Source organism: Carassius carassius, chromosome 8 (assembly GCF_963082965.1).
Source record: "Carassius carassius chromosome 8, fCarCar2.1, whole genome shotgun sequence".
Taxonomy (NCBI): domain Eukaryota; kingdom Metazoa; phylum Chordata; class Actinopteri; order Cypriniformes; family Cyprinidae; genus Carassius; species Carassius carassius.
This window is the reverse complement of record NC_081762.1, coordinates 17179461-17198231: the sequence shown is the minus strand read 5'-3', so window position 1 is coordinate 17198231 and position 18771 is coordinate 17179461. Positions and strand designations below refer to the sequence as shown.

Sequence of the window (18771 nt, the reverse complement as noted above, 5' to 3'; positions counted from 1 at the left end):
TTGACAAACTCTACATATCATTGCATTCGCAGTCAGCATCATCCATTTTATGTGTAATTTTCTGTTAATCATTCATGTTCATTGTTTCCACGTGGGGTGTAATTGTGCTGAGGTAGACTAATTGTGCCGTGCATTTCTCACACATTGTTCACGCCATAAGCATGTTCCACATAAGCACCTGTTTTATGATAACGTGTTTTGCTTTTGTTTGCTTAATTGTGCAGGCCTGCTGGTGTTGAATTATCTTCCACAAGGCGCTCACTCGAACATGTTCCTACACACAATAATCAGGTACGATCAGAGGGAAGTGCTGTGGCAGACCGTACGCCTGTACTGCCATGCATCACGCTCCCCACACAACGCTCACATCGCTCTTCATTATAAAGCTCCATTTCTACAAAAGCAAAGAAAAGAAAACAGCCTCTCCTACACACTTTTTCATTCTCAATTTCTCTGTTTTTTTTTCTGCCCATCTGTCTCGTTCCCTGGTCTGTTTCCCCTCTATCCTTGTTTCTGCTATACTCTTTTGCCCTCAAAAGCTTTGCTTTGTTCTTCTCAATCTGTTCCTCCCCACCCCCCTTTACCCCCTCCTCTTCTCTTTAGCTGAGCTCTAGTATTAAGGTACAGCAGCGGTGGATATCAGTGTCTCACATGCTGTGCTTTAGATGTGTGTGTATGGCATGTGTATTTGTGTCCATGGTTGAGACAGCATGGCTTTATCAGTTAAGCACTGTCTGTTTTGACTCTTTAAGGAGGCCAGCTGTATCTGTAATCCCACCCAGCTGATTGTCACTAATCAGAGCTGTCTTTCTCTCTTGGCTTCTTCAATGCATCTCACATCAACCGGGGAAGAGGATGGAAAGGATCATTAAGTTTTCTTGAAGATAGCGCTAGCCTTGTGGCCTGCAACAGTAAGGTTGCTGGTTTAGATAGGATTCACTATTCATAGAGTTACTACTGTATAAGACAAGGTATTATGTATTGCCATTGTACATTTAAACATGCCATTCAGTGCTGTTGTGAAATGCTTTGAATGAAACGGTCCTGCTAAAGGACAAATCCACCCACAGTGGTGTCATGTTGTCCCTACAAATTAACAGAGTATTTACAGTATCTGGATCAGATCCAGGTACATAGGCCCTGGCTTCTGTCCACCTTAAGCTTAGCTGCCAACCACTGCAGCCCACCCGACCTTCAGATCCAAGCTTTGCAGTTTTCCCAATATTTCTACTATATGTTGATTAGTAGAGTTTTCATTTAGAATTTAAATCAGTGCATATACTGCATATTAATAATAATAGGTTAATAAATAATAATAGGTTAATAAATAATGTAAAATATTTTTTATCATTGTTCAAATAATATTGTACTTATATATTGTAAATGCTTTTAATAACTTACATTGAAAAATAAATGGTTAGATTAAATATTTAAAAACTCACGATTTAAGAAATGCACAGTTTACAGCATCCATTTTAACGTCCAGGTTCAGCACAGTCATTCCATTACATCTGTTTTGATGTATTGTGATTATATAAGAAGTTGACATAGGCTTCCATTTTGGCCCCATGCCAGGTTATATGAATGTGTGTGTGTGTGTGTGTGTGTAGGGGCCGGTCAGAGTGCTTGCTGTCTGTTAATGCTACAGCTTGGGTAATTTGTTCCATGGTTTGCTCTCTGTGTTGGTTATTAGCAGGGGGTGAGCATTGTCCTTCATTACCCTAATCGCTGTGAAATGACTCCAACGGACATTATCCAGGCCTGAATATAAAGGAGGTAGTGCATACCGCACATTAGGAACTGTTGTTGAGAAAGAAAGAGAGGTCTAAGTAAATACAGGTCTTTTTCTTCTTGCATTGTAAATGATTATAAGCTTAAATAAATTAATAATTAGTCTTCAGAGTTTTAGTGTGTTTACTTCATTTAGCAAGTATGTTTACTTAGACAAAAATATGTATGCTCTTGTAAACATTACCAACTGGTCTATTTATATGTTTGCTCATTAACGTAATGCACACCTTTACTGGCATGCTTTCAGCTTATTATATGATTTCATTGTCTGATTTCTATGTTGAGATTTTTTTTTCAATAGATTTCATCATTTTGTTGTTTATGTAAACACACTCATTAGATGTACATTCTTAATATATTTTAATATCATAACTAGGTTCTGTGCGCATGCATTTGTGTAGTACAACATCAGTTAAAGTCATCTGGGTATTTGTCCTATTGTTTTATTATTTCTGCATTTTCTGACATACTTGACATAGTGCTTGTTACATATAACAAGGAAGTAGGCATATTCATATGCAGGGCTCATCTTTTTAATCTCTCTATAATTCTCTTCATACAATAGTTTCTTGAATTTGGTCATAATATATTGACGACCTAAGCTCCTAGCATTTATGGAAAGGTTTGATTCCCCAGTCTGTTTCTGTAATGACTGTGGAGACAGCATCTCATAACACTCATAACACTGCACCCCTTCTATGGTGTGGATATCATCAAGGTCAGAGTGAGCTCACATTAAATATCCATGAGGGGTTTTACTACTCTCATTCGTTTTTTTTGCCATCCCCCTCTCTCTCTCTCTCTCTCTTTCACTATCCCTCTTGTTGGATTTGGACCCCCTCCCTTCACCTTTTCCCTTTCTCTCGCTTCTCTTTCGAACTCCCAACATTATCGTTCCTTTGCATCTCTTTATAGCTTTTAGTCCCAGCTGGTGCAAGTGACTCTGGTGTTTCTGCACCTTGCAACCAATCCCAAATCAACAAACATACCACAATGATGCACGTGCTTCTTACCTCGGCCCCCGGCACCTTACCACAGTTTCCTATTGCGTGAAGAATAGTGCAACCCTTGATAGCAGGGCAGAGTGATAACAGAGAGTGATTGCAGGTGGGTGCTGGATTAGTAAAGGAGAGTGAGACTGTATGAGTGAGTGCGAGCAAGAGAAAGAGAGAGAGGAGGGGGGAATGGGAGGTGCTGTATCAGCCAGGCTGAGCCAGGATGCAGTAGCCGCACAAGCAGCACGCTGAGCTGAGGGATCTATTGTTCCTCTGGCTTTTTTTATTTTTTTCTCCTCCACTCAGACCTCATTCTTTTCCACTGACCCAGAGGACACAGTGAAGAAGAAATAAAAGGAGGAAAAATAGAGGAGTTAGTGGAGAAAGATAGAGACAAGTGGATTACCCTTTCCTTGAGGAACCGCGTACAGAAGAGTGAAAGGGACAGTAACAGGCACACTTTCCCCCGTGCCGCATCTTCTTGTGCATATATCTCCTGCTGAGTGTGTGTGTATTGTGCGGGTCTGTTTGGCCAGATTTGAGACGTGTGGATCTATCTGGCCGGGCTGAAGCCATGGGGCTGGCCAGCAGGGCGGCAGGAAGAGGGGGCACTTCAGCAGGGGCTCTTGACACCCTCTTCAGAGTAGCTCTGCTCTTTTTTGGGCTTTGGGATGTCCAGACGCAAACAGTCGCCAACACAAAACCAACCTACATCTGGCAAACAGGTATGGCTGTTTTATCCAATCACAAGTGTGTGCTGAAAATCGTAAATGTTTTTTTTTTTTTTTTGTGCTCAGGGACAGGCTTGTGATGAGAAATTGATGTTGATCAAAATTAGATTGTCCCAGTGAAAGTACATTCATTGGAGGTTACTTTTAATAGACGATGGTAGCTATATTGTGCATTCAGGGTACAGACATTTTATAAATATGTCTCGGCACTTATTTCTTGTCAAAATCTGTGCTGTTGCTGAAGAGTGCTTGATGTCTTCAGAATATTTGGGATGTTCTACGATTCACTGGTAACCCACCACACTTTTATGAAATGTGTAGCTGCATTTTACATCCTAAAATATAAGAGGCATAGTTCTTTAAGGCAAGCTTGAACTTGATTAGTGTGATTATGTATAGTGTGACAATAATTAAGCAAATAAATATCCATGCAACGGCTGTAAATATGCTTTCCAAAACCAGAATGGTCAAAACGACTTGTAAGATTTCTTGAGAATACATTGCCTACAAGGTTTGGTAGGTGAATATTGGAGATGTCTGAAGTACCTGCAGAGTCATGCTCTGGTTAAGATTTGTGTTCAGTGGAATGTAGAGCCAGGGGTCTTTTTCTCAGTGTTGCTAGTGAGTGTTATTTGGGGTAGTATCGGGGGGCAGATTTGTCATTTATGGGACATCACCGGCTGTGGAACTCGGGGGTTGGAAGAGGCTGAAGGGGGTGAGTCTGTTTTGGGTACATGTTGGGATGGTGAGGGGCCAGTTGAACTGAAATGCAGAATTGGTTCTTTGGTCTGGTCACAGATCGATGGGTCATTTGGGCAGGGTCTTAGGCGGTAATAAATGGAGAATCTCTGGATCAATGAAGAGGGTGCAGTGGGGCTACTGGTGTCCTGCTGGAGTTGATCAATACACAGCTTCACAACTGGACAGTAGTGAGATCCTACAGGATCAATGGTGAATTCTGAACTCTCTGGTCTAAGTCAGAAGTAGCCTGATCAATGTGTGGGGTGCAAATCTGGAGAACCAGGTGTTCAAAAGATCCACGGATCCAAGAAATGGTTGACGATTTCTTTTAAGGGCACGCTATAAAACAGCTGCTGTTTATTTGACACCAAAATTATGATGATTTAAGGAGAGGTCAATTTTAATGCCATTGTCTGGCAAAGTGACTGTTACTTTTATTCTAGTATGCCTTCACATTGATCTGCTGTTTAGTGTAGTGTTGAAGTGGTACTGGGAATATCATAGTAGTGTGGTGCAGTATCCTGCCCCCACTACTGTAACTGAGTGCAGGAGATTAAACTGTGAGAGAGGACAAGCAGATTGGCTGAAGCAAGTTAACCTACATACAGCAAAGCCTCACTTTTGCATTTCCCATAAATACACACATAGTAAGTACTAAAACTGAGACCAAGTGTTTGGCAAGTACTTGACCTCAGAATCCCAAGCTAGGCCATTTAAGCAAATCTCAAGCTTTTGTGGAAAGCATCCATATCCTCCTGTTGTTGTTTCTTTGCATCCAATTTTCCCATAATTTACTTAGTATTTTTGTGTTTGTGATGTGTAGGGACGCAAAGAGAAAATGGGAAGAGACTTGTACAACAGTGTCAGTCTATCTGCAGGGCTCATATGGGACCAAATCCATTTTTTTGATGAGAGCACAATACATTTTGTGGCTTTGACAAATGGCCCTGGCTGTGTGCACCATTCAGTACAGAGGCTGATGTTCACAGAGCGTTTATTGTAGGAAAAACATTTTCTTTAGTTCCCCTTGGATGTTCCTAAATTGAGAAGGGTGGTGACCACACTTTTTACACTTTTATTATTATGCAAAACATAATTTCATATTTAATCAGATGTAATACATTTTTGATGTTTTGAGATATGTACCTTGACAACACACTGTAACTTTTAGTTCTCAAAACAACTCGAAATTACTTTGCTTGTCTAAAAAAATAAATACATCAACACCAAATGTGACCACCATTTTTACATATCAATAACCTATTGGGTCACCAGAAGGCTGCTCATTTCACATTCAGACAGGGCATTTCTGAAAGGCACAGCAGCAAGAATCTCTTTAATTTTAGACTAATTTTAGTGGATGGAAACCTGCAAGCTGTCAATAATCTATAATTTATTTCAGTCTTGAAGGTTTTGACAGTGCAGTTTGTTTTTACATGTCCCTGTTTTCGGGGCTATGATGCTTTATTCAAAAAGTCTAGGGAAGTGTCTGGCCCAGTTTATTGCCTTCTAGTATCTTCCAATTTTACTCTGTAAATGGTTTTCACCATTGCTGTGAAGGCCATATTGGGATCAGAACTTCATTTTGTAGAGTTTGTTGAAACAGCCTTGAGTTTTGATGCTGCTTTGCACAGTGTGTCGTTTAACTGTATTGCTTTCTCGTCCTGGGGTTTACCTCTGTATGACCGTCACTCTCTAGGACCTCTATGTGGGCCATTCTCTGCCCTACAGCTGCCTGAAATAACACATACACGCTGATCTTAATCGACAGGGTTGAACTCTCTCCCTGGTCAGCATTGAGCATAACAGTGGTGCACATGTGGGAGGAAGCCCGCAAGGACCCTTCCCCCATTCACCCCGCCCATCCAGTCCAGCAGATGAGACACCTTTTATTTGTGTGTGAATCTGCCTTTACTGCCCCATTCACTAATGTCCACCCTTCTGTTTCCTTCTTTCAGCACCTTTCAACTTTTTCATCAGCATTCTTTTCTTTAGGTCAGCCTTTGACCCTGTGCTTAAAAGGGTCTTGGAAGGGCATGTCAGTGCAGGAGAACATGCGGGATCTATCGGTGGCAGGAGGCTAAGTGTCAAACGGTTAATTCAAACATTTTAACTCAGTCAGACTTTAATACCAAATAGGCCACCTGAGGACTGAGCAACAAGACTCTTTTTAGACCCTTGGATCCTGGGGAGAATGCATCCATGTGCATCTTGGTTTCCTCAGTGTCTTCTGATATGGTTAATTGTGGAGAAAAATAGAGGAGGAAAACATATGGAAGTGTGCAAACATTCCCTAGGCGATCAAGCTTTAATTATGCCCAGCCATCAGCCTGAATTTTGCGTGCCGAGTTAGACTCAACCATTATGAGGAGGGATGAAATGGAGTTCGCTTTAAGATTCATCAAGTGCCAAATTGCTGCTGCTTATTTGGTACTTTCAAGTCCTTTACTTGAGTATGGTCCAGCTGCTCACAACAACCTGCCTGACAAGTGCCACCTACCCGGAATGGTCCGCCTCACACAATGAGCCTTGTCACATGGCTGTTTAGCTGTCTTATGGTTTTTGTAATTTTCAACGCATCTTTTCTTTAATTGTGTGTATCAATGTTCTCAGTCATAGCAGTTTTGTGCTAGGTCATCTCCTCCCGCTGTCATTTGTTTCTTTAGGTTAGCATCTGTGTGCTCCCTTGCTCTTTTCTTCTTCTTTCGTCCTGGAGAGCGAGGGGAGAATTTTGATAAGTGCTCACCAAAAGGTGACAAAAGACAGACTGTCAGCGTGATTTGTTCCACTTGCCCCCTTCTCTCTTTCCCTTTTCTTTTGCTCCCACATGCATGCTTGCACCTCGCGCACCTAATTAGTTTGCTAAGAATGGATTGCCGCCTGCCTGTGCGTGGGGGAGTGGATGTAATTACCTAGGTGTGTGGCGCAACCCCCTTTTTTTTATAACTAAAGGCAGCTTTCTGACAGAAGATGCTGAGAAGGCAGCTTCTGCTTTTTTTCTACTGACAAATTTGTATTTATCAGACATGGCATTTATTTAGATAGTCCGGGACACCAAAGAAAATGATCATGATTTTGAAAATGAAATCAAGAACTGCCCTTTGATTTCAGACTCCGTCAGATAAGCTTGTAACTGATGACAGTACTAAACACATTAGCGGAATAGCACAATGTGTTCCTGATGACTTTCTACTCTCTCACTTACTATAGCTCACGTTCCTGCAATAGGCTGCTTAGCTTTTCTGAAACGTGCAAAGAGATTACACTCATTATGCTAAACCACTTTAAATCAACACCTGAGTCACACACTTCCTTTCCAATGCCTCGTACAGAAGGCCTTTCTACAAATTATTATATGAAAGAGCCGATTTGCGCCTTTATTCTCACACCCATATGCACATTTATATATATATATATATATATATATATATATATATATATATATATATATATATTCCTATTGAGGAAAGTTGTGTTTGAGATTGTGGAAGTTACAGTGTGTATGTCACTTGCTCACTTTCTCATCTGTAACTATGTTACTGTCTTAGAAACACACTTGAGTGCCAAGCTTGTTTGTGAAGAGCTGAGCTGAGCAGTGCCATACTTTATTGCATAGCGACTTTTTTGATGAAGATATAAATAGCAGACAGGTTGAGCCATGCAGCAGCTGAGCTCTGGCTCTAGATCCATGCTACAGACGCTAATAGGAGAAAGCCTGGTGGAGATGGGAGTGAAAGATGGAGAATAAACAAGAACAAAAAGACTGTTTGTCATCTTAGTTGATTCTTTGGTGGTGCACTATATTTTCACTACACGCTTGGATAAACGCATTTGCGCAGATGATCGCTGTCTCGCACACAATGAAACACCTGCAGCTTTTGGCATGGCCGGCACAAGTTGGCACTGTAGCAGCAACTAAATAATACCTCTGATAGGTAACCTCAAGGTTTAGTTTTAATTATAGTGGCAGACAAACAAAATATCCTTATGGATTAATGAGAATTACTTCATTAACGATACTCACACACCCATGAATTAACACACGCACACAAATGCATATGTCTGAATAAAATTTTGTGTACACGGTTGTGTTATTTATAATTTTGCAGTTTTGCACTTCTGGTCTTTCTTTCACTGTTGTAATGAGCAGAAGAGAACTTTTGATTTCCGCCTGGTTCTTTGTTGGGAGTCTGATGTGAAAGCTGAGTGTAATAAGAGAGTTTGGGTGTGAGTGGGACTTTCCTGTCTGTCTAATCAGCTAACCGTAATCTAACATGGCCTTTTAGAATCCAAGAAGAGTTAAGAGAGGATGTAAAAAATGTTAGCCTGAATGCACTCTAAGTCGCTTTGTTTAAAAGCATCTGCTAAATGCATACATTTATTTATTTTATTATTCATTAAGATAGAATGGCAAGTTGTAGGAAGGTTGGGAACTGTGAAGTATCAAGCTAGCTAACTATATGAAAAAGGTGAGTTTTACCTCTTCGCTCTGTGTGTGAGCACAAAGTCTGAAGTCAACTGGACAAAATCCTTTTTAACTCTCTTATGATCCAGAAATGCTGAAATATTTGTCTTTTTAAAACACAATTCAAGGTGTCCTCTTTTCAATCAAGAAAAAAATGTCAAATGCAAAACACAGTGGCAGAAGTAGCAGTATGTTGATGTGGAAGGTTAGCATCTCTCCACTCAAATGGAAGCTTGTCAAATACCTACTGATTCTGCCACCCACTCGACACCTTTTATTTTCACATCCACACACTTCACTTCCTTTATGCTTAGTATGCACATGTGTTATTTATAGTGGGGATGAGTGGGACACTTTTTTTTATCAAGGCAGATTTCAGTTATTGCATAGAAAAAGCATCTCTATTTCTACAGCCAAAGTTTCTGTCATTTTGTACTGTCAGTTGTGATTTGGCACTAGTTTTCAGTTGTTTAGTCATTATTGTGTTTGTCATCAGTGGCTGAAAGAAATTTCTTGTATGCATGTATATATACATTTTTTCTTTTTTTTTTTTTCATGCAAACACATACCCACTCCACTCTAATCAAAAGCTAATAAATGCATGTCTCCAACAAAAAGCTGGGTTGGCCAGTGCTTATAGGTGGATATTTTGTCATATCACTTTTGTTTTCTGATGTTTTAATAACCTTGTAGAAATACTTGTTTTCTCTTCTTTGGGGAGCCTAAAACAGATCATTTTCTGCAAAAGAAAAGTGAGAAGACAAACATTTGTGAAAAGGGAGGGAACATTTTATCCATGTCATTTTTCATGGCCAGGACTGCAGGGCTTACTGTAAGTGAGTTACCAGGGACCCTCTATTCATCATAGTTACGCCGAGCACTCAGCCCTACTCCCCGATGGAACTGCCTCCAGACTTCCGCTTTCCCACAATTACACAGTGCCTGCCTCGTTGCCTCATTGCTTGTTTTGTATTCAGTGGCTGAAAGTGTCCTGAAAGTGAAACTCTCTAATGTAAATTTATGTAAAATGATTGCATGAGCCCATCAGCTTGAAACAAAATAATTCTCTACTTGAGGATCTTGAGAGTCTCATGTGACAGTATTGCAAGTGTTCAGAATACTTCACTGAGAATGATATTGCTTCAGTCACATTTACAGTGCAAACTCCTGCATATAATGCAGTCGGCGTGTGAGTGGTTATGAGAGATGAAGGTGTCTTGACAAGCAAATTTGGTGGAAAATTGGCGGAAAATGTCTGTTATTGTTTCAAAATGGTTCAATTACTGGAATTCCACAGTAATTCAACAAACTCCTAATCTTTATGTATGCCATGCCAGTGCTTTCACACACATGCACACACACTGCGCTTGTGTCGTTTATATTGCATATCAAATATAATGTAAATTCTCTAAAGAACTACATAAAGATGTCATATTTAAAGTACAGGAGATGACGAAAATAGTCTGTGACAGAGAAAGAGACTATTTACAATAATCTAAATGGTAAGGCTTTAGACTAAGTCCAGCATTACTCATGTATATATGCTCAATGGATTATAGATTAGGTTATTCAAAAACGTTATTTAGAGCATCCTAAGAAGATTTGTTATTATAGTCTATTGAACTACGCCCTTAATGTTTACTGTGTTTGTTGTACTCTATGCCTTTGATAATACTGGAAATGGTCATGTATACTGGGTATGGGTATGTGTAATTTATCTTTTCCCCATAGGAACACATGGACGTTGCCATAATATTCTCATGATCTCGTTTGCAGCATTGTGTATGATTCTATTTGTGGTTGTTTACAATGTCCAATGCCTCATCCACAGCTGTGGCAGCACACAGAGCAGCCCCTTGGATGATTCATGACTCACAATTGTCCTGTTAAATATGCTTTACTGGAGTGTTTTCCACTCACAACATGGAGTAGTTGTTGTACATCAGATCATTTAATAGTGCTTCTAAAGCATCTACAAGCAAAAAGCATTTTTGAATGGCTAATATTGAAGGTTTTTAGATTTGGTCTCTACTAATTGCACAGTCCAATCCATTCTGTCAGGCACATAGAATGGCATCTTTCTCCAGTTTGCCAGCTCCTGAATTTAATTTGTGACATTGGCATCAAATGTGGTTTGCCAAGCTTGCATGCTGGAGAAAAGTGCCGTTCCTGACTACATTTCTGCAATGAACAATAAATCTCTACATATTGCGGTTGAAGATACTTTTGTTTTACACAGCATTTAAACATGGTTATATTTGCTGTATGGTTCCAAATGTGATACAGTATTTAAAGATTTCAGAGGGTTGATGGAAGTGCATACACAACATGAAGTATTTGTTTTGAGACCACCCTGCCACAATAGCAAAAAAAACATTGTAACTCACTGGAACTGAGAAAATGGCTTATTTTAATAGATTTGTTATGTTATTTTTTGCATGTTTTCATTGATTCTGAGCGAAATAAAGAGGAGCTGGATTGTCACAGTGCTGATTATAGAAAATAACATCAGATTCATTAAACCTGTTCCATCGCTTCATTGACAACTGATACGAAACTCGTCTGATTATAGTCTGAGACAAAATTTTGCTAATGACTCTGTTAAAATTGTGTAGCCAGTGCCTTTGTATGGCAGTGCCATGCACCTTCTCCATCTGTCTCCTTCATCCCCTTCTTTTTTGCTGTCCTCTGCAGACATCTGCCTTTCCACTTCATTTCCCCACCAGTCCTTCTGCAGTCACCCTCGATTCAATATTGGATGTTGTTTTGCTGCAGATGTTGTCTTGAAAAGGTTCCTAGAATCTACTGAACTGAGACATGTTTCGGTGTCAGTTGTCATTGAGGCGATGGAACGGGTTTAATGAAATCTGATGTTATGTTCGGACAACACTCATCTCAATAGGGAAATGAGGGCATACGAATTAAGGTTGATGCCCATTGCTGGAAAACTGTGTGAAGTTTTAGTTGATTGTTTACGGTGAGGACTGGTAAATGAAGTCACCATGGTCTGTACAGTGCCTCTATCTTTAATGTAGTTCTGTGATGTAGTTTATCTGTTGAATGTCTAGGCAAACATGACAGAGGCAGTTGTCTGGCTTTGTTTTCTCCCATGCTCTTTGAACAAAAAGGCAATCAGGTGTTTCAGTCGCCGAGAATTTTCACTATACACACTTAAATGTCAGACATTTGTTGTTATTGAATTACATTTGCTGAGTGCATTTTGTTATCAAGCACTTTTTCCTGAAAGTATAATCAGTCATTGCGTACAGCAGTGTTGGCTTCAGTCCATTCAGGAGCTTGATTGCTCAACTGTGTGTTGTTGAGCTCTGCTCCCTCCACGTTTCCTCAAGAGCAGCACTGGATGAGTCTCTCCAGATCTGATCATCAGCATTCAGGAAGTGTTTGTGTGTGATTGATGCAAGCCGCTGCCACAATACATAATGCCCCTTGCCAGCTGTAGCCCTGATGGTTTTGGAGGATGCAATGAAGCACGGGATGACTGGAATGTTGAAATGAGGAGATTCATGTATGTGATGAAGAATCACACATATATTTTCTGGCTGACATGACGGTTGTCTTGATTTTTATTTTTTTTATTATTATAAATGTCAGATAAGGGAGTAGTATGAGATGAGCTAGTGAGTAGTGTTTGTTTGCCCCAAATAAGGCAACCTGACATACTGTATGTAATAGAAAACAGGCCATTGATATGACTGAAATGAATGATTTTATTTTAATACATAAATTTAAAAACAAGAGTGTAACATTATATACACAAACACTCATGTGTAATTTTCATTTCGTTAGAGGCTACTTTCTTATGAGGACGACAGTGCACATTTAAAAAGAATGTGCAGTCATAAAGACACTCTACTGTAGTCTATTTGGGAGTGGACACTTATTTGTCTGACAACATTTGTTGTTTTGTTTGTCTTTTGTTTTGATTTGTTTTGTTTCTTTTTGTTTGGATCGTTTGTTTTTTGTTAGTTTGGTTGATTTTTATTTCAAGTTGCTGTAACAGTATAGGGACCAATTCTCACTATTAACTTGTTGCTTAATAGCATGTTTATTGTTAATATATTGGCTATTTATTTGTACTTACAAAGCACATATTCTGCATGACCATATTCAATATCCAAACTTAACTATTAATAAGCAGCAAATTAGGAGCTCACTGAGGCAAAAGTCATAGTTAATGGCTTGTTGATATAGCGAGAATTAGACCTTAAAATAAACAGTAACTGAAGTTAATCCTCATGACATGCACTTCATTTTACAAAAAGACATAAATAAATACAAATAAAGAAGTAAATAAACAAATAAATAAAAATACAAAAATACACGAAAGGAAGCACTTTGAAACAAGAATGAGGTCAGCCAGTCATGGACACACTTGTTGGAAAAGAACATTATGGTGTAATACGGATGGTTAAATTCACAGTGATGGACATTGTAACGCTATTTCAGTCAGACCCTTTCACGACAACATGGACAAAATAATAAAAAAAGCTTGTTATAAATGTTTTGTCCATAAAGTGAGCAATCAGCAGAGAGAAGTGGAGCTGCGCTCACTAAACACCCATCATCCAGTGCGGCGGGAGAGTTGGTGCGTGAGTGATGAAGCGTTCGCCGCTCTCATTACAGTGGGACACAATAACACAGCCCTTCTTTTCGCCTTCGGTTCTCTCCATGCCACTGAATACAATTCCAGCTGTCCTTCATTTTAATGGAACAGCACGGACAGCCCAAGAAAAATGAAGTCTACATACTACATCAGATCTCTCATTGTCAGAGAAAACCATGGAGAATCTAAAAGCCAATTTTAAAGGAAGAAATCAAACAAACATGAAACAAACAAGACAACCGTAGCTCAATCAGCCATCCATTTCTCTCCTTTGAAGGTCAGTCTCATTAAAAAGGAAAGTAAGCAAAAAAAAAAAAAAAAACTGTGCAGCATCAGCAAAACTTAGCAGGAAGAGAGAAGGTGATCTCTGTTTTTTTCCCTTCCCACCACATTCACCATCCCATATTCTGACTGGAACAGCAGGTGTCCTACTATAGATGCAGTTTGGAATTTCCTTTTTATGTGTGTATGTTGTGTAGGTGAGAATCTTTGTGAGAAGTATCTTTGAATCTTTCTTTTGATGAATGATAGTCTATTCTGTGCAACTCTAAAAAGATATAGAGGTTATTCTCTAGGATTCATTTAAAGTCAAACTTCCATACATTGGTCAACAATGTTGTGTTTTTATTATTATTAAATTATTATTATTTTTTTTTTAAGTTGGGTCACATTTACTGAAATTTGGCCAGTAGAGATTGTTTTTGTTGTGGCTGCCTGTAATAATAATAATAATAAATTACTTTATTATTTTAGTAGTAGTCTCGCGGGCCTTCAGTCTGAATGTCTGGAATCTATGGCAGCTTTCAGCGGCCAAGGTTGTTTGACCGACATGTCAAACAACCAATCACATTTAGTTTCGTTCATCGTAACGTTTCGAGGAGTGGAAATGTCGCCAGAATAACAGATCGTTTTGTAAAACTCTCGGACGTATTTTAAAGATTCTATGCCGCAAACTTTAAATATTTGACATAATTTTGAATTATCCAGTGTTTAGTTGATCCTGATAAGTGCCTGTCATCACAATTGTAAACTCGACAGCTTTTTTCTTTCGTGAGCAGGTTTGGCGTCACAGCATTTTTGTTTCCAGGTGGAACGTTAAAGAACGCGACAGAAATCCTGTATAATTCAACTAATCTGATGACAACTTTGAAGCTCCTGAAGTTTTTCCACTTTTGTGTCCCATATGCATCAGATATTTAGCCAATGGTCCATGTGCGTGATGTCTGAGGCTGAGACTATTTTAGTAGTATCAGCTATGATAATAATAGTAATATTTATATTACTGTAAGGAACAGTCTACTGAAGATGAGTTTAAGAACTCATGTGCAGTTTATTCAAAAGTAATCTCAAAATACAAGCAATGACTTGACTTGGCATGAACAGCATGTTACAATTATTATATATTTGTTTTGTATTTGCATTATTATTGATAATAATTGACAATAAAATAATTATCAATCTGTATTACTTTGTTTAAAAAAATAAATAAAAATTATTTTAGCATCACAATTTTGTCACCTTGGAATTATAAGGTTCGGTCTGACATTTTTATCAAAATTGAGTCATTCTCATATTCTTATTCTGTGACAGCATTTTTACATTGTGTTTTTTTTAAGGTTCTATCTGAAAAGTATATCGAATGCAAAAACTTTGAAGCTCAATATCACAAACCACTCAGAATGCAAATAGAACCTTATCATTTCAAGGCGGGGATTTTTAAAGATAGATTATAATATGTATAGAAATACAATACTTTTGATTTTGAAGAAAAAAAGTTTCTTGATGCAGGTTATTTAAAAAAAAACATCTAGAAAATAGAGCCATTATAAATACTTAATATAATGAATATGAATGATCAAAATAATTGTTTGTGGTCTACACAGCATTTTAAAAGTTACTTTAATCAAGCTTGTTATATCTTTTCATAAGAAATTGTGTGAAATGTTAAACACAAATGTTAAAATCATATTATTTTTTATATAATATATTATTAAAAATGTGGCACCAATGTGGAGCCAAGATATATTGCGGCCCTACTGTCAATGATAATAGGACGTTGTTTTTCGTGTTACTGTGTAGATAAAAATAAAAAAATCTGTTGACAAATAGCATTTCTTTTTTTCCTTACGGAATCATTCTTTTCTTCCCCTCCTCTTGTCTAATTCTAAATGATTGTGAATGGAGGTTGTTTGTTTATGAGGTACACAGCTGGCTCTTGAGTAGTGCCCATTATTTCCTGTGTTTTTATTGCTAGCATACTAAGTACTTCACATTGACTTTTGAAAAATTGCCCAACTTATTGCCCTCTTCTTATCTCTTTAAAATGTCTTGCTGAAGTGTCTGATTCATTTGTTGTTGATTGCACTTCTTCAAGCCTGAAAAAGACATTTAACTTTTGTGATGCAGTTAAGAAGCTGCCTGTTTGGTAACAAAGGCTATTATTGTTGGTTGACTCATAATTTATATTCTTTTGTGAAGGCGTTGTGTTGTGTGTAGCTTCCCGTATTTGTTCAGTGTACACTGGTTCATCCGCTGTATAACCATGTGACTTTGCTCTGAGAGGTCAAAGGAAATGTCAGCTGTGTGAAAAAGCCCCTGCTATGTCATCCTAAAGGGAAGCGGCTGTAGAATTGGTAGTTTAATTTGTTAGCTATACTGTTCTGATTTCAGAATATACTAATTCTTAATCACAATATCACATACAGTCAAAGCATATCATTACATATTAAGATTCTAAAGATGGAGAGTTGGAAAGTGTGTTCTAAATCTAATATAAAGGTCTCACGGTCTCTAGATGAGAGTGGGATATTGGGGACGGGTGTCTGTAAGCTTGCCGAGGTTGGTTTTAGCTGTCATTCATTCATCTCTGGCTGAAATTAAACCACCAGCTCCCTCACTGAATCCCACCCCCTCTAACTGTGACCATCATCTCTGAAGAGCGATTAATTCATTGTGGGAAATTCTGGTTTGCTTGGATAATTGGACACAGGCCAGGAAATAGCCAAACAATGTTTAGCGTGGTTTGAGTTTTTGCTAAAACCATCTCTGTTTATGCAAGGAGAATGTGCTCGGCCAAAATCATAGGTCAAAGGCATAAATGTCTTCCTTTTTAACCTCATTTCTTGTACCATTTAATTTTTGGATTTTTGGATTTAATTTTCCAAATACACAGGTAGTGTATTGATTAGATGGTACCTTACAGATGGTTTTGTGACTGAATGAGAGACAATTCTGGCATTCATGTTCCAGTGGAAAATGCAAAGTTTTTATTGTTTCAGCAGCAAAGGGATAGATTGATGCCATTGGCTCTGAAATTGAATGTCTGATAAGTATGTACTTTAACTTTTAGTTATGCATTTGTATTTCAGTCTATCCTTAAGCAATTAAATGCCATATAATTGCACCCGTTGATGTTAATTAGATAGAAACAGGAACGCAGAATAGCTGTGATTTGAGAGAGAGACAAAAACGAGGTGATTATGAGCCACTCATTTGCATATTGAGGACATGCTATTGTATGTTTTAAAATACTAGAGGATTCAGCACTTCATATTGTCTGCGAAAGAGGCAACTGTATGTACTATACTGTATTTATATGAAATTGTATGCTTCACCAGAGGAGATACTGAAACGTGATCTTGACTATACATTTTGATATTCTTTGTTTTATTGCCTTGTCTGCCATTTCCATTAGGGTCAGTGAAGCATTGTAAGTTGAGGCTGCAGAAGCTATTTCCCTCTTCAGGATATGAAATGACACTCTAGCATTAAATATTAACATTAGTTATTTTCTGACTGTCACAGTGGCCCTTTTAAAACCAATTTGTTGGAGCATGAGTTTGTCATCGAATCCCGATAATGTCAAAAAACTCTCCGGCTGAATGCAAAGAAGATGTGTCGGAAAACCGCTCTTGGCCAATAATAGAGATAGCAGGCCTTTGCTTTATGCATTGTGTGAAGAGATAAGATAATCAGATGAAAAAAAGCATTTGACTTGTCATGCTTGACAGTTTTTACATTTTTACTATTCAAACAGTCCTTTAATAAAAACAGTGTCCATCTTCCAACAGTCGGAGAGGAAATGTCAGGGATTTCTTGGCAGCTGTTTGGAATGTAAATTATCTCCAACACAAAAAAAAAAAATTATATATATATATATATATATATATATATATATATATATATATATATATATATATATATATATATATATATATATATATATATATATTGATTCGAATAGCTTTAAACGTGTTATCCTTATTGAATCATTTCATTGCATAACTGGCATCTCAGTGTCTAGATTATTTTAATATTTACTGAAAATACATGGTTTGCTTATTTTTATTTAAATATTCACTTTGACGTCCTTCACAGAAAGAAATAAAATAAAATAATAATGAATGCATCCAAACAAATATTAGGGGTAGACAAATCATCATGAGGGGCTGGCGAACATCTGGTGCACCATTCTTCCAAAAATGGGTTACTGAACATGAAACAGTTACAGCATATGAAAGCCTCTCATAGTCTGGTTGAAAGGAATAGATTTCTGTAAGTAAATAAATATTTGCCTTTTATCGAGGATTCTCTATATTCATGACATTTTTATTGAGATGCAGTGATTTGAGTGTTAGTTAATTGTATTTTAGAGGTAATATTAGTAATGTAGTAGTAGGGTACTCTTATGAACATTTATCATTATTATTTTTTTTTATTTTAAAGAAAAGATGTATTAGTAGTATTTGAGATGTATTAGTAGTATTTGTTCTCTGTTGTTAAAAGTGAGGGAAACAGAAGGAGGGAATCAAAAATTTATTAATATCAGCTGTGTGGTTCATAAGTGTATAATAATAATAATAATAATGATGATGATGATGATAATTCTGAAAAACACATAGGAATGCATAAAAAAGAAACGTATGTATTCTTTTAAAAAATATTTCTAAGTAATGTTTGCTTTTATGACGATAAAGCAAAGATTAATTTCTATATGCCGAAGCATTCATGTGTAGATAATCCTGAGATTACTCAATCTGGTACTGTTGCATTCATGTGATTACCTTTATTTGAATACTGATTGGTTTCTTTGCTCACCGTCTAGACGAGATGTAAACATCCAATTACAGACCATTTTCATGGGCTGTTTAATGATATGGATAGGCGAATACCTAATAAACAGAGATTCATGCATAAGGCAGGGAAAACTAGGTCATCATTGGAGGGAAAAAAGCAATGAACCTGCAGGCAGCACCCATCCCTAATCCAATCTGCTGGTGCTGACTTCTGCCTTCACTAACACACATTTAAGCTCTCATGAAGTGTTTATGGATTATAGCATCAGTGCTGTGCTGGAATCTAGTCATCTCGCCGAGTGCTGAGAGATATGTTATTTTAGGAGAGCTCATATATATATATATATAT

The 18771-nt window shown here is 37.8% G+C and overlaps 1 protein-coding gene across 1 annotated transcript in view; it reads left to right on the top strand.

Annotated features, from left to right (window-relative positions):
* The first annotated feature begins 3021 nt into the window (after positions 1 to 3021).
* LOC132145431 (thrombospondin type-1 domain-containing protein 7A) overlaps positions 3022 to 18771 on the top strand; it is a 117341-nt gene continuing 101591 nt past the window's right edge. The window contains exon 1 of the mRNA XM_059556461.1: positions 3022 to 3511. Coding sequence (XP_059412444.1) covers positions 3361 to 3511 — 151 coding nt within the window. The 5' untranslated portion in view covers positions 3022 to 3360. The remainder of the gene's footprint in view (positions 3512 to 18771) is intronic.